General features: G+C 38.1%; 1 protein-coding gene across 3 annotated transcripts in view; it reads left to right on the forward strand.

Annotated features, from left to right (window-relative positions):
- Positions 1-15,552, forward strand: part of RELN (reelin) — a 490,351-nt gene that overhangs the window by 214,168 nt on the left and 260,631 nt on the right. For all 3 annotated transcript variants that reach the window (XM_078060039.1, XM_078060040.1, XM_036067465.2), the window contains exons 5-6: positions 12,246-12,278; positions 14,974-15,052. In XM_078060039.1, the coding sequence (XP_077916165.1) occupies positions 12,246-12,278; positions 14,974-15,052 (112 nt within the window). The remainder of the gene's footprint in view (positions 1-12,245; positions 12,279-14,973; positions 15,053-15,552) is intronic.

The raw sequence follows: 15,552 nt of genomic DNA on the forward strand, positions 1-15,552 counted from the left end.
TGTGCTAGGCAGGGGATGCAGAGATTCATGAGATAGAGTCTCTAGCCATACCAACTCACAGTCTAAGCAGCCCTCATTTCCATTGCAGCTTTTAGGATCGTGAGTGAGATACAGAGGAATCACCTTTCCCCCAAACAGGCCCCCTCCCCAGCTCGTAGGAAGTTAACTCTTTTTAATTAAAGTATAGAGCTTCTATGGCAAAGTGCATCAAACTGCGGGCTTACATGGTTAGAAGTAGATTTCTCCATCATAAATCAGTCCGGAGGCAGGTGAGCCGGGCTGGTGGAGTGGCTCTGTGGTTCCATATCGAGGGTCATGCTGGCTGCTCCAGCACTCTGTGTCTCAGCCGGAAGGGTAAAGGGCCAGGGAAGCATGGCCATTCCTTTAGAGGGCATGGCCCAGCCCTAAATGTGACCCAGGTCACTTCTTCTCACTCCCTATGAGCAGAGCTTAATTCCTTTGTCACAGGAAGCTGCAGGGGACAGTGTGACAGGTACCTCTAACTGGGGGCCACAGTTCAGTTTAAGCAAAGGAAAGGAGAACAGATATGGGCAGACCTCTAGCAAAGTTCTGCTCACATTAGCAACAAGACTTCTTCTTCTTAGTAGTCGTGGTATTAGTATTGTAGTAATTGTTATTAATTATATAATTATGGTGATGATCCTAACGATTTTCCTTCCTACCTCTGATTGTTAAAGTCATATGCGCTAAGCCTACAGGTCAATTTTTAGCTATACTTCCTCTCCTCTGCCCCGTCCATGAACTTCATCTCAAGTTCTCAAAGGTCATAAGATGTTTTAAAAAAATTATTACACAGTGATTTGGGGAAACAAAAGCTATTCACCAACAATTCAGATGGTATATCGTTTTGTATTCTGATTTTTCACTTAAAACTTGTATTCATATAATAAGCAAAGTTTTGGAAAATGTATGGTTATCTCCCCCCAGAAAAGTTCAGGGCATGAGCATAGCAAGACAAGGACTCACAAGTGTGAGTATTTAAGATCTCATTATTGACAGCTCATGGTAGAATAAATCTTACCTGACAGAGTTCTCTGTTCCCCACTTTGCAGATTATAAAGATATATTTTAGTTTTTCTCCTATTCCATTTATTTTAGAATATGACAGATGATAAGTTGTTATGAGACACAAATCAAATTGAGATGGGAAGTGGGGGGGGAAGGGAAGAGAAAAATACCTCCTAATATTGCTGGTTCTGTGTATAATTTAGCTGTCTTTAAATATTAAGGAATCTTTTATACTGATTGTAAGTATATTCCTGAACACAGCGAGAACTATTTTCACTCTGAATTTATAACATTTTTGGAAGCTTAATTATCATACTTGAAGGTCAAATGGTTCTTTATTGCAATAAAATACAAAAGTAATAAAGAAATTATTCCTGGGGAGATGAAAGTCTAGGTTCATAGCTCATTAAATGGTAACTTCACAGACCGTGTCTAATTTGTCATATTTAGCTTTGGAAATTTCATACATTTGAATTTCAAATTAGGTGAAGAGATACCTGAGGCAAAACTACCTAGGGCCTTTGAATTCTAAAATGATCTGGGAGATATAGTTCCCATAACATAATACCTTTATTTGTAAGAAGTGCCTGTCATTATATGTATATTGCTTGCCAGACTCAAATGCTTTTTTTTTAGGTAATCAATAATATTAACACAAAGCTCATTAACCACTCCCTCAATTTGTTTTTAGACAACCCTTCCTTTTTCTGCTCAGCATATTGAAATTTCCATCCTTTGTACTGAATTATTTGTTGAAAAAATTGGCAGAAATATATTTTGAAGCAACATGATTACTTAAAAGTTTCCCTCCAAAATAAGTGAGTTGAAAGATAAACACTTTTGTCCAAAGAACAACCTCTGGGGGAGTTAAACATGACCTCGTTCTTTCTAATGTGCCTATTCTAGGCTGCTGTGATCTCGAGATGCTAGTGGGCTCAACTTTTGAAAAAGCATAAATGCAGATATACTTTTTTAAGAAATGAAGCTTCTCTTTACTTTCAGCATGTAATATGTCTCTTAGACAAATTGAATGGATGATGGGAAGAATTTCTGCTTCAATTTAATATTGAAAAACCATATAATGATCCATGAAAATACCCAAAGATTTAAGCTATGGGAATGTGATTAAGAAAAGCATGACTGTGGTCCAAGATCCAAATGAAATCATAGAAGCTAATATGAAATTAGAGGTGTTTACTGCCTTTTCAGTTTATCGAAGCATTCTGATCTTCCATTTCCTTTTTTTTTTTAAAGATTTTATTTATTTAATTGTCAGAGAGACAGCACAAGCAGGGGGAGCGGCAGGCAGAAGGAGAAGCAGGCTCCCTGCTCCCTCTGTGGTTTCTTAGAAAGAATCCTGTGACTCCAGGACCATGACCTGAGCCCGAAGGCAGACGCTTAACCACCTGAGCCACCCAGGCATCCCTGATCTTCCATTTCCATCAGCAAAGCTCAACGGCTGCTCTCTTGCCAGTGTCATAAGACAAATTATTACAGTCTGTGAGGTGCTCTAAATAGTTAGAGATAATAGAGAAAATGTATTTAGCAAGTGAAAGGTAATGTTCACAGAGTAACTCTTTTTGAGCCAAGCAATAGACAGATATTTAACATCAGTTGTGTTTAAATGTTTGGAAAGGGATTGATAAATAGTTATTTTCATAATATAATGAAAGTCAGATTAACTCACTGTGAGTGGAAAATAATGAGCTATTAAAAATCTTTCTGCCACCCCCCTCACCAAATGAAGAGATTCCTTAGGAGAGGACCTGCAATTCTTGTGACTCTAGACTCAGCACCAACACACAGATGTGTGAACATATGTGAGCTAAGTGCTTTTTCCATTTACTCAACAAAGTATCAGTACACATTTTTTTCTACTGAATTTTAAACAAATCAGTGGTAACCTTGTTTGAAGAGACCAAGAAGCGTGTTTTTCTTTGAAAATTTTGCTACAGAACTTACTTGTTTTCATGTTAGGCCTAGTCAGTCATTGTGACGTGAATTGCTTGTTTTGATGTGAATTGGGTCCCTTTACAAGTGTGTCACATAATAATCATTCACCTTTACTGTCGCTGGCACAATTGTCTTTATGAAATCTGCATTAGTACAGATTTCATTGTATTCATAGTATTTATTCAAGGCAGTTCCAGTCTTGTTTTTATGATAGCTCATGGAGATTAGTAAACCATTTCAAGAATAGCACAGCTGAATAAAAAGGAAGCCCTACAAGGAATATTTTTTTTCAAGCGTATTTTAAAGTAGCTTCTAAAAACAGTGATTCAGGTTTCATATATTTTCAACTATATTAGCTTATCAATTAAAAAAATCCCCTCCTATCCAGTGTGGACATTCCTCAAAAAATTAAAAATAGAACTACAGTATGATCCAGTAATTCCACTACTGGATATTTACCCAAAGAAATATGAAAACGTCAATTGAAAAGATACATGCACTCTTATGTTTACTGCAGCATTATTTAGGATAGCCAAATTATGGAAGCAGCCTAAGTGTTCATCAATAGATGAATGGAATATTGGAATGGAATGAAATATTACTCAGCCATAAAAAAGAATGAAATATTGCTGTTTGAAACAACATGAATAGATCTAGAGAGTATAATGCTAAATGAAATTAAGTCAGTCAGAAAAAGACAAATACCATATGATTTCACTCATGTGGAATTTAAGAAACAAAACAAATGAACAAAGAAAAAAAGAGACAAACCAAAAATCAGACTCTTAACTGTAGAGAATGAACTGATGGTTACCAGATGGGAGGTTGGTGGGGGGATGGGTAAAATAGGTGAAGGGGATTAAGAGTACACTTACCACAATCAACACTGAGTAATGTATGGAATTGTTGAATAACTATATTGTACATCTGAAACTAACATAACACTGTATGTTAACTCTACTGTAATTGAAATTTTAAAAAAATTTTTAGAGAATTCACTCCTGTCCTCTTTACATAGTCTATAAAATCTTAGTAAAATTATACACTTAAGCTTCAGGTCATTTAATAGTACCCTAGCCTCTAAGAAAATGTTTGGCTAAGCAAAAACCTAGACTGAAGCATTTCATTATTGATCTAAAGCTTTGTATTCTACCAACATAAATAATCTGGGTGGGTCCTGCTGGAGAATTTGTAGGACAAATAATTTTTAAGTTATTTTTAAGTGGCACTTAAAAAACATCAAAAGGAATCTGGAAAAATTAAGTGCATATTTATGAATGACTTTGACACTCTTTAGAACATTTATTACCTATTTGTATGAAAAGATTGTGTTATGCATAAAATTCTAAAAGATTCCTATTATTTTTTCTTGTTTAACTGCTCTTGGGAGATATTTGACTAATGAAATTTCATAGGTCCTCATTCGTTAATGGTTCCTGGTAAAATTGCTACCAAATTGCATTGATAATTAAAACATTTTAAAGGTGTTTGGTGGCTTTTTTCAACTAAAAACAAGTCATAGTATGCCATACCTTCATTCTTAATGAAACAGGCTTCTGAAAAACACTGCAGGCTTTAGTGAAATTCTATCATGATTCTTGCATTCTGTTGACTTGTTTTTACTTTGTTTTTTTTTAAGCAAAGTAGGGGTTCATTTTAACTAGCCTATTTAGCATTTCATATTTTATCTGTGGCTTTGACTAAGTTGATTCATTTTGATGACATTTGGCATACTCCTGATGTTATCATGATACAACTTAAATTCAATTTTCAGTTCAGTCCAATTACCTGAACCTGATCAGCTTTACAGAGGACATAGTTTCTGTAATTTTTTTAAAAAGATTTTATTTATTGATTTATTTGAGGGAGAGAGGGTGAGCAGGAGGGAGAGGAAGAGAGAATCTGAAGCAGACTCCATGCTGAGCACAGGGCTTGATCCCACCACCACGATACCCTGACCCAAGCCAAAATCAAGAGTCAGATGCCCAACTGACTGAGCCACCCAGGCAACCCTTCTGTAATTTTTATAAATCTAAATGACATTAAGTTTATGGGTAAAGATTACAGGTGATTATTTTGAATGACATCGAGTTCACTGAAACATAAATTCATTTACACCTTTATCCTCTGATTAACACAGATAGTGTTGTCATCTTGCAAATATTCAGAATTATAAATTGGGTTTATTTATTCATTGCCAATACTCATGGATCTCTGTGGAGTGATCCATGAACTCCAACTGTAAGATACGGTATCCCAGATCATTGTACTTCAAGTTTAAAACACCATTGAAAGCTTGGCCTTTAACCACTGCATTGTTTATAAGAGTTTACAAATTATTGGTAGAAACTTCCTTATTGAGCAGAATTGGCCCAACATTTATGGGAAGATAAGCGATTTAATAAATAATCACATGTTTGTGTAAACTAAAGTGAATTTTTGGTATTTTTCTCAGAAGTGAATTTTTTCTGTAGTAGAGGATGTACAGCTACTCATTTTGTGAACCTAGGAATATCCAAATTTGTTAACAGTTTTGGGTTAGGATAGTTGAGTTCTCACAGCTTACAGTTCTGTCCAGGCTTGATGTACAGACTCATGGGGTTCACCAGTGAAGCTAAATCAGGACCATATTGATAAGGGAAATCTGTGTTCTAAGGTGGCCGACAAGCCAGCAAAAGAATCCCGGTCCCCGCCCCCCCAGGGCCGTTCTGGGTTTTCCCTCCTGCCCCGCCTATGGCGCAAGCAAAAGTGCCCCATATAGGGGCTCAGACCTTTGGAGATCACTCTCCTTGGAGCCCGCCGGCGTTAAATAAACCTCCTATCCTCCAAGATCTCCGAGTGCCGCTTGGTTCTTCCATCGGGCGATCCAGTCCAGGTTCCGTAACAATGTTATGAAGCGTCCCCCTCAGTGATCTCTTTGGGTACAAAATCATTCCAGCTATCTTCCTCTGTCTCTAATTCAGTCTCCTCTGAAAACTAGCAGGACCCCCATCCTCAGTGCATCCTCCCCTCTATGTGCCTGGTCTGTTGTCTGACTTGGTGTTCTTATCCCGATGGAGAGACACACCTGGAAAGAACTGGGATGTCTTTTACACTTCTGTTAAAGATGTGTTTTATCCTGTTTTCTCCAAAACCAAAGTCCTACTTTTTAGGAACATTTTTATTCTCTCTCAGAACAAAACTTCCCAGTCTAAGCCATTTGGCAACTTTATGTGGTAGCTATAATTGGTCATGCAATTTCAGGTCAAAAGAGCTGGGAAATTGGACCAAGGTGGGGTGGTAGGGTGGGGGCAGTTGGTCCCTTGGGGAGGCAGAGAATCAGTAATAGACCAACAATATGTTGAGATAAAAACATTCAAGCAATGGAGAAAGATGAGTCAGAACTAGCTCAATGGCAAAGGAGCAGGGAAGTATACATAGTATATGTAGTTGAGATGTGGTACTGGGCAAGCACTTGGAAAGCTGACAAATTATAAAGCATGTTATGTTTAAAGGAAAGAGTAAAAGCCTGAATGACAGATTCACATAATTCATCCATGGTAGTAGTATGAGGCAAAGCAGGTACTATCCAAGTGGGAGTATAATAAACAATATTAAACTACATTATACTTCTTCCAGCTACTTATTCTAATTTTTCTGTGGTACATTTACCCAATAAATGTGGAAAAAACATTGAATTTGATACAGGCTCAGAAATTTTGTTATATTACATAAAACTAAATTGATATAATCACTTACTGAGAGATGATTAAAATAAGCTTCCCAGGCCCAGTACTTGACCAGGTTTTGGACCGTGTTTACACCATACATGGGTGAATATTTTTCAAGGAAATTTGTACTTGTCCTTCCATCAAGTTTAATGTGTACTAGGTTTCTCTTTCTGATGAAATAATGTTTAGTTTTATCTCAGTGGATTTTGTTTAAAATATTGAATTGAGTTTTCCTAACTAGTGATTTAAAATATGATTTAAATTTGTTGAATTACCATAGAGTCTGTTTAAATTCAGGTGGATACTTATTGGGTGTTTAAACTACCCAGACTATTATACTAAAGGAATTTTTCACAATGTTATGAATATATTTTGGCTTTTTTTTTCCAGAGGTTTGGATCTTCAATTAATCATTTTCCAAAATTTCATAAAATATATTACAATTAAGAAGCAGTGGGGTGCCGGGGTGGCTCAGCCCCTTTAAGTGTCTGACTCTTGATTTTGGCTCAGGTCATGATCTCAGGGTCATGAGACTGAGCCCTATGCTCAGTGGGGAGTCTGCTTGAGATTCTCTCTCTCCTTCTCCCTCTGCCCCCACTACTCTCTCTTACACACACATACACACACACACACACACACAGAAGTAGCTCTCAGTTTAATTCAGTATTTACTGAGAACCAATTAGCAGCTTAGGCTGGTGTCTTGGATGGGCATATTTTTTGCCTTTGAGGGACTAATTTCTTCTTGGGAGAAAAGATATATACTTAATACAGAGCATAGTTCTGCATGCTGTAAAAATAAGGGCCAGATTCTATGATTAACACCAATGGTTCTTGGGGTGCCTGGGTGGCTCAGTCGTTAGGCGTCTGCCTTCGGCTCAGGTCATGATCTCAGGGTCCTGGGATCGAGCCCCACATCGGGCTCCCTGCTCGGCGGGAAGCCTGCTTCTCCCACTCCCCCTGCTTGTGTTCCCTCTCTTGCTGTCTCTCTCTCTGTCAAATAAATAAATAAAATCTTAAAAAAAAAAAAAAAGACCAATGGTTCTTAAATTTGGCTTTCTATCAGAATCAGCAGGAAAGGTTTTTGAAAAATACAGATTCCGGAGATAGTCCCTGAGACGTTGGTCTGCTGTGTTCCTGGTCTTGGCCTCACAGAGATAAAATCCTTTCTTGTTCCACCACACACACACACACACACACAGACACACACACACACCAGAAACAAAAAAACAAAAAACAAATTCTAAGCCTCCACTCCCAGAGATTCTGACTCAGTGGGTCTTTTCTAATTGGCCCTCCCCGATCTATAATATAGGTGGTTCAGTGTAAGATGCCAAGTGCCAAAATATTGTAGAAAAGGAAGCTATCAATATGGATAGACTTCTTAAAGTAGAGCAAAACATTTTATAACTTATTTTTTTTATTGGGTCCAGACCTTAATCACCAGAGTCATATAAAATCAAGTGGGTCCTGATGTCTCTGCAGATATTTTGTTATACTTATCTAACCATGGTACTGACTAGTAAGTATTTTTAATTGATAATTGCCATAAATTTTACATTTAATTTATTTCCCAGGTTTTTTTGAAGTTAAATATTTTATAGATACCAGTGTTATTCCTTCCCTCTTCAGAATTTATTCTGTGAGCACAGAGAACCCCTTTTGTAAAATAGCTGATATTAGGGCACCCGGGTGGCTCAGTCGGTTAAACATCTGCCTTCGGCTCAAGACATGATCCCGTTGTCCTGGGATCGAGTTCCGCATCTGGCTCTCTGCTCCTCAAGGAGCCTGCTTCTCCCTCGGCCTCTGCCTCTGTCTCTCTCTCTCTCTCTGTGTCTCACGAATAAATAAAATCTTTTTAAAAAAATTAGCTGATATTAGGCATGGTAAACAACTGTCATATCTTAAGAAACAAAGCAAACAACAACAACAAAAAATCTTTGGTCCTCGCTCCTCATTAGGTTACAAAATCTCATCTCCCACTTTGCAGTGAACTTTTTCGAAAGAACAGCCTGCACAGTCGTTACAAGGGTGGCCTCTGAAGCCAAATTCCCCGGGTTCATCTCTAGACTCTGCTCAACAGTGCTTTGATAACAGGATGCTCTCAATAGATATCATCTTTATTAGGATTATTTTACTCTCATTCAACCCTCTTCTCTCTTAAAACTCTCTCTTTTCCTTATTTCCATAATGACATGTACTCTTTCTCAGTCTCCTTTGCTAGCTCTTCTTCTTCTGCCAGTTCCTGAAGTGCATCTTCACCTCTTCATTTCACTTCTGTTTTTATGCCCTACATTCTCTCTGGGTGACATGGTCTTCTTCCATGTCTCCACACGTCCTGTGTGATAATGATTCCCTAGCTGATATCTAGCACAGCTCTCCCTCCTAGCTCTTGTTCAGCACTGTCCTGTTGAAGTATAATGCAAGCCACATGTATCATTTTCAGTATTCTAGTAGCCACATTTAAAAAACAAAAATAAATAGATGAATTTTAATAACCTATTTTATTTAACATGGAATATATAAAACATTAAACATTTCAATATAATATAGTCAATATAAAATTATTAGAGATATTTTTCATTATTATTTTTTTTTTAAGATTTTTATTTATTTATTTGACAGAGAGATAGACAGAAGAGCACAAGTAGAGGCAATGGCAGAGGGAGAGGGAGAAGCAGGCTCTGCACTGAGCAGGGAGCATGATGTGGGACTCGATCCCAGGACCCCGGGATCATGACCTGAGCCGAAGGCAGATGCTTAACCATCTGAGCCACCCAGGCGCCCTCATTATTTTTTGTACGAAGTATTCGAAATCTGGTATTTTTTTACACTTAGAGTACATCTTAAGTATTAGACCACTTTGTATTGAGATTCTGTAAAATTTAGAGTTGAAAATTAGATTCACATACCCAGTTGTTCCATATCTACTTACAGGTTTTCCAATAACTGAATCAAATATCAAAAATTATTTTTCTTTAATACTCACATCCACCTTGACAAGATGTATACATCTTTTTTAGAAGAGACTATTTAACTTTGATACGAAGGCATATCAGTTTCAAAACTACATTTGACCAAGTAAATCCATTTACTCCTATGTCAACCTAGTATTATTAACATGAGCTTTATTTATTTATTTTTAAGATTTTATTTATTTGACAGAGAGAGACACAGCGAGAGAGGGAACACAAGCAGGGGGAGTGGGAGAGGGAGAAGCAGGCTTCCGGCGGTGCAGGGAGCCCGATGCGGGGCTCGATCCCAGGACCCTGGGATCATGACCTGAGCCGAAGGCAGACATTTAACGACTGAGCCACCCAGGCGCCCCTATTAACATGAGTTTTATAGGGATATTACATAAATTGAAGAAGCTACTCCAAAATTATCGTATCAACAAGACATTTTAAAGTATTTTTGGAGTCTTTTTGCAGACAATTTAAAAAATGTTGTCAATTGCAATTAAAATCTGCTTATTGATTCATGTTAGGAAAATGTATAAAATCATTATTTATTTGTATTTTAGAGATTTTACTTTCAATGTGAGTTCTCTTATTTTTCCAACCACTTTGCAAATAAACTCTTGCCTTCCTTGAAGCTTCAAATTCAGCTCATTCATTTATGGTGTGATACTGGTCAGACAACATACATCACTGTGTCAGGTTTTTGTCATTGATTACTGGTTAATGAGCAATTATTCCTTTTGTTTCAAGAACATATTAAATTAGAGTTAACAGTTCAGTGAATCTTTATAAAACTCTTCTATAACGTAACCAGTAAGCATTGATGCAAAACACAAGATCATTCCATTTTTCTTGTTTTTTTTTTCCAGAGTTTCATAAACTGTTGATGAGTCAGAGCACTTGCATGTATATACTAACTCTGTACTAACAGTTGTATCCATGACACTGGCCGTGGAGTCTGTTTCAAAAAACCAAACACAGATATTTTCAATATGTATAATATGTTGGTATGAAGCAATAAGACAAATACCAGTCTGTAGTTTTAAAATGTTGTTAGGTCTGAATTTTCCACCTAACATAGCTGAAGCACTGACCATTGTGACAGAAACTAATTTTTTTATATCTAACTAAAATTATTCCTTAGCTGTTAGAAGAGATTTAAAAATATTTATGTCATGAGTTGTAATTTTTAGATAGTGAATTGCCAACATTTCTTCATAGACTCGGTAGTTCTTCGAGAAAAAAAAAATAACCAAAGTACTAATTGGGCAATGTCCCTTATTTGCAGAGTGCCCTATCTTAAAAAGCATATTTTGAACACCATTCCTTTGCTCATAAATGCTCAGAAAATCTTCAAGCTTTCATGGTTAAGTCCAAATTCCCCAGCATTCACTTCTATGATCTTGTCCCCCCGATCTTCCCAATATCGCCTTTTTTACTCTTTCCTCTTAAACTTTCATCCAGTCATGCTGAAATTGTTGTGGTTCTCCCAAAAAGCCATTCTCTTTTGCTTCTCTCTCTGTCTCTTTTTTTTTTTGAAGATGTATTTATTTATTGAGAGAAAGAGAGAGAGTAGTGTGGGGGCAGTGAGGGGCAGAGGGAGAAGGAGAGAGAAATTCAAGTAGACTCCCTGCTGAGCGCAGAGCCCAAGATCCGAGGAACCATGAGATCATGACCTGAGCTGAAACCCAGAGTCACTTACCTGACTGCACCACCCAGGCGACCCTCTCTTCTACTTCTCTATGCCATTTCACTTTTATTCCAGAAAGAAGCCCCTCTCTGCTCCCCTGCTACCACCTGTCTTCCTTCTGCTCATCTTTCAAAACTCAGCAGAGGAGGCGCCTGGGTGGCTCAGTTGGTTGAGCATCTGCCTTCAGCTCAGGTCATGATCCCAGGGTCCTGAAATCGAGCTCCATGTAGGGCTCCCCGTTCAGCAGGGAGTCTGCTTCTTTCTCTCTCTCTCTCTCTGTCTCAAATAAATAAATAAAATCATAAAAAAAAAAAAAAAAAACTCAGCAGAGAAATCATCTTCTCTGGAAAACCTCTCCTGACAGCCCTCTTACTGTCCAGTCTGGAATTAGTATCCCTTCCTAGTCCTCCATCTCCCCCCCCCCAGCCTCCTCCAAACACACTGCCATAGCACTTATTACACTATACTCTAGTTACCAGATGGTAAGCTCTTTTGAGAGCAAAGGTGGTGCTTTTATCTATTTCCGTAACACCCAGAACAGCCCCTGACAGATACTGGGTGCTCAGAAATAGTTCTGGCATATCCATTAACTATCACGTCACATTGATATTATATGTTTCAAGGGATACCTGATTAAGCTTGTATAATAAACAACTATCCTGAGTGTAAGGGGTTCTACTCTACACTTTAGGAGTAATGCATTACTTTTAAATAGAATAATTAAATAGAGAGTTGGATGCCTTACTTTAAGACGCTTACTGACATTTTTGTCTTACTCCTCTCAAAAGGTTCTAACCATTTAATTTGTTTAGTATGACCTAAGTTTTGTCATTGTATTTGATTAATACTGGATTTTGCTTTCATTACTAATCAGCCATCTTTCCCTTTTTCTCTCTCGGTCCAGCTCCAACAGAAGCCACGATGCACCCACATCTAGGTAAGTGCTTAAGACCCTGACGTCACTAATCTTAGTACTAGATGTGCTTGTTTCACTCCTCTGGCTAGGTGGGCAGATGATATAAAGGTGAGGACACTTCCTGCCCTCTCTGATTTTCACTAATCATTCACTGGAATCGGTCTTAGGTTCAGATTATGCTTGAACACAGGACCTCGCCAAGGAGGTGATCATGGTGCCCAGCTGGGGCTAATGGAGGGATTTTTGAACCTGTTAGTACATTCAGCTTTGGGATCCTGTTGAATATGACCTTTCCATCCTATATTCTAATGCTAAATTCTCCCCAGAGCTCCTACCCATCACAAATAGTAGATCATAAGGATAGTGGGTAGAGAGCTAGGAGTATGGAGGAATGGAGGTCATTTTGGATTTGAGATACCTGTTCAGACCAGTGCTGGGTTGTAAAAAGAGAAAGAATTTGGTCATTTCTTTAAAAATTAAAATGAGGCTGTTTAAATAGCTATAAGCTTTGTTTCATGGCACCATGTAAAGTTACCATCTCTCATTTTGCTCGTGTTCTTTCCATAATGCCATGCGAGGCAAGGTTGTGTAGTGGTTAAGGGGATAGCCTCTGGAGCCCTTACCTGGGCTCATCTCACCGTCTCACTTGCTAGCCATGTACATTGAGTAAGTTATTTAGCCTCTCTGGGCCTCAGTTTCCTCATCTGTAAAATGGACATCGTAATAGTACCTACCTCCTAGGGTTGTTCTGAGGATGAAATGAATTCCTTTTCGTAAAGTGCACGGTCAATGACGTAACAGTGTTTGCAAAGAAGTAAATACATGAACAATAACCATGGAGGCTTACCCGTGCCTTTGCCAAACATTCGCTAGAAAACAAGTGATCTTTAAGAGTTCAGTTTCCCATTTGTGTTAGTGAAGATTTATTTTAAAAGCCATTTCCTACACTATACTATGTCATAAGAATGAAAAATAAATCATCCTGGCTGGCTCCAGCCTTTTCAGATGTCTCTCGCGGTGGGACTTGGAGATGGGTCAGTTATTTGTCTCTTGGGCTCTTCCTTTCAACCTACAAACCCAATTAATTTATTTTTCTCTTTGGAAAATCTGCCTTGAGAAGCTCGACTTTTATGTAATGCTACAGCTTGGGGCTCTTCTTTGGCAGACGAACGCCAGCGCTTAGAAGCATGCCTTCTGGCAGCCGAGGCAGGCTGGTAACCCGCAGTGGCCCAGCCGCGTCTCGGCCAGGTTAGGTGTCTGGGAGAGCTGTACCCTGGACGCATCTCAGGCCCCACATCTGATGGCTCAGAGGAATCATTAAATCACTCCCACGCACAGAACACATCACAGCGTTCTCTCCAGCGGAAATCCATATTCTCCCCATTGTCGTGCCTAAGGCTTCCGAGTTTGAGCAGCCATTGCTCTTAATACGTGCTGATTCACTGGTTGCCCAGACTTCGTTATGTGCTCACCTGCTGGTGTGCCCAGAATCAAGAGAGCAAGGGTGGCTGCGGGTGGTAGTGTCACCAAAGAGAATCTGGAAGGATGCTTCCTGAGAGTTGGAGGTGATTTTAATTACCCAGTGAGTTAACGTATTATTTTCAAGTGAGCCAAAAAATATATATATAATAAAATATATAAAATATATTTTATAAAATATAAATAAAAAATATAAAATATATAATAAAAATTTTTGGTTATTTTTTGGCTAATCACTTTCCTATGATTTTAATTTTTTCCAGAAAGCATATGTAAACTCATTCGAACAAAATTATACAGGCTCAGAGAATTTATACTAGCCAAAACAAACTTCGCAAGCAAACCACAGGTATCAGATGAGAGAGGGTTTTTAAGCACTGAATTCATTTTTTACAACTTGAGTAGAAATAATGATCATTTCTCATACAACCTTAAAAATGGGCCGTGAAATTTTTTTACTTGTCCGCCTTCTTTTCAGTGGAAATACCACATATTCTATAGTTTATGAAGACAGTCTTTGCTCTTGGAATGGCCAAAGTTGTTCTAAAGCTTGAAAATAGGTATTTAATACAATCTCAAGTGTAATGATGGTATACTTTAAACTGTGGTGGTATTCGTCCTGACTTTTAACATGACTTTACTTGGGACTTTCATGGACTCATGTAGATCATTTCTCCAGTGCAGCTCTGAGGGGGAAAAGTTGCTAACAATTTGCAACACATTAAATTTTAAAAAAATGAGTGAATATAGGGAATGAGAGAAAACGAACCAGGGCAAGAGGGATAGTAGGAAAGAGAAGAGGAAATGGGTTAAACACCAGCCATATTAGCCGACGGTAAATAGCCAGAATGTCCCATCTCCTTCTATGCTGTAAAGTGAGTTAACACTGAATCTTTTCTGGACATATGGAGCTTGAGAAGCAAATCTTGCATGACCCCTCTTTGTAGGTTAGTACTGACCTTGGCCTTCCTGCCTCTTCTGGCTGGTGAGGATTTGGTAGGGTTTCTCTTTGGGGACTCTGTTTTCCGACTTCTGTGTGTCTAAATAGCAGAACCTTTACCCTTTCCCTTCATAGTTTAGGGGCAAAACAAGTACAATATAATCAACCACTCATTTTAAATTCAGCTTTAATTTAAAATATTGTTATTCCTCATAAAGGCAGCACATTGACACTTCTGTGTAGCTAAATCTATTGTGTAGTGTAATTTTTTTTCTAAGTATTTTATTTTTCTTTTAGCTGAAGTACATAGCGACAGCATTATCCTACGAGATGACTTTGACTCCTACCACCAACTAGAGTTGAATCCAAATATATGGTAAGTTATAGGAATATGCCTCACTTCGGTTTGTTTGTTTAATGCAAAAAAAAAAAAATGTTGCTGACCACTCCCTTGGAGCAGCTACATAACATTAAATTGCTTGCTAGCACTAAGGGAGCGGTGAGAGTTGTAAGTTGTTCAACTAGGAAACTGGGCTTAATGTAGACTGCATGATGTCCAGTTCATGACTTCTTTAAGAGCTTAATCTAGGGGCCATCTCAAAGCCATGTGTATGGTTAGATATTTTGTTCAGTTGTACAAGTTCTTTCTGTAGAAAAAACTATGCTTTAATGTGTCTAATAATTGCATTTATGCTGAGCAAAAGAAGGGAAACGGTTATCTGAAATGACAGGTGATTTGAGTCATACTTCCAACTAATTTCTAAGTCATTGGGTCACCTCATTATTTATACTCCAGTTTCTCCTTTGAAAGTAGCTTAGGTGCAAATCCATGGGATATTTGAGGACAAAGAAATAATTAACCAAGCTCATTCATTA

The sequence above is a fragment of the Halichoerus grypus genome, chromosome 12 (assembly GCF_964656455.1).
Source record: "Halichoerus grypus chromosome 12, mHalGry1.hap1.1, whole genome shotgun sequence".
Lineage (NCBI taxonomy): Eukaryota > Metazoa > Chordata > Mammalia > Carnivora > Phocidae > Halichoerus > Halichoerus grypus.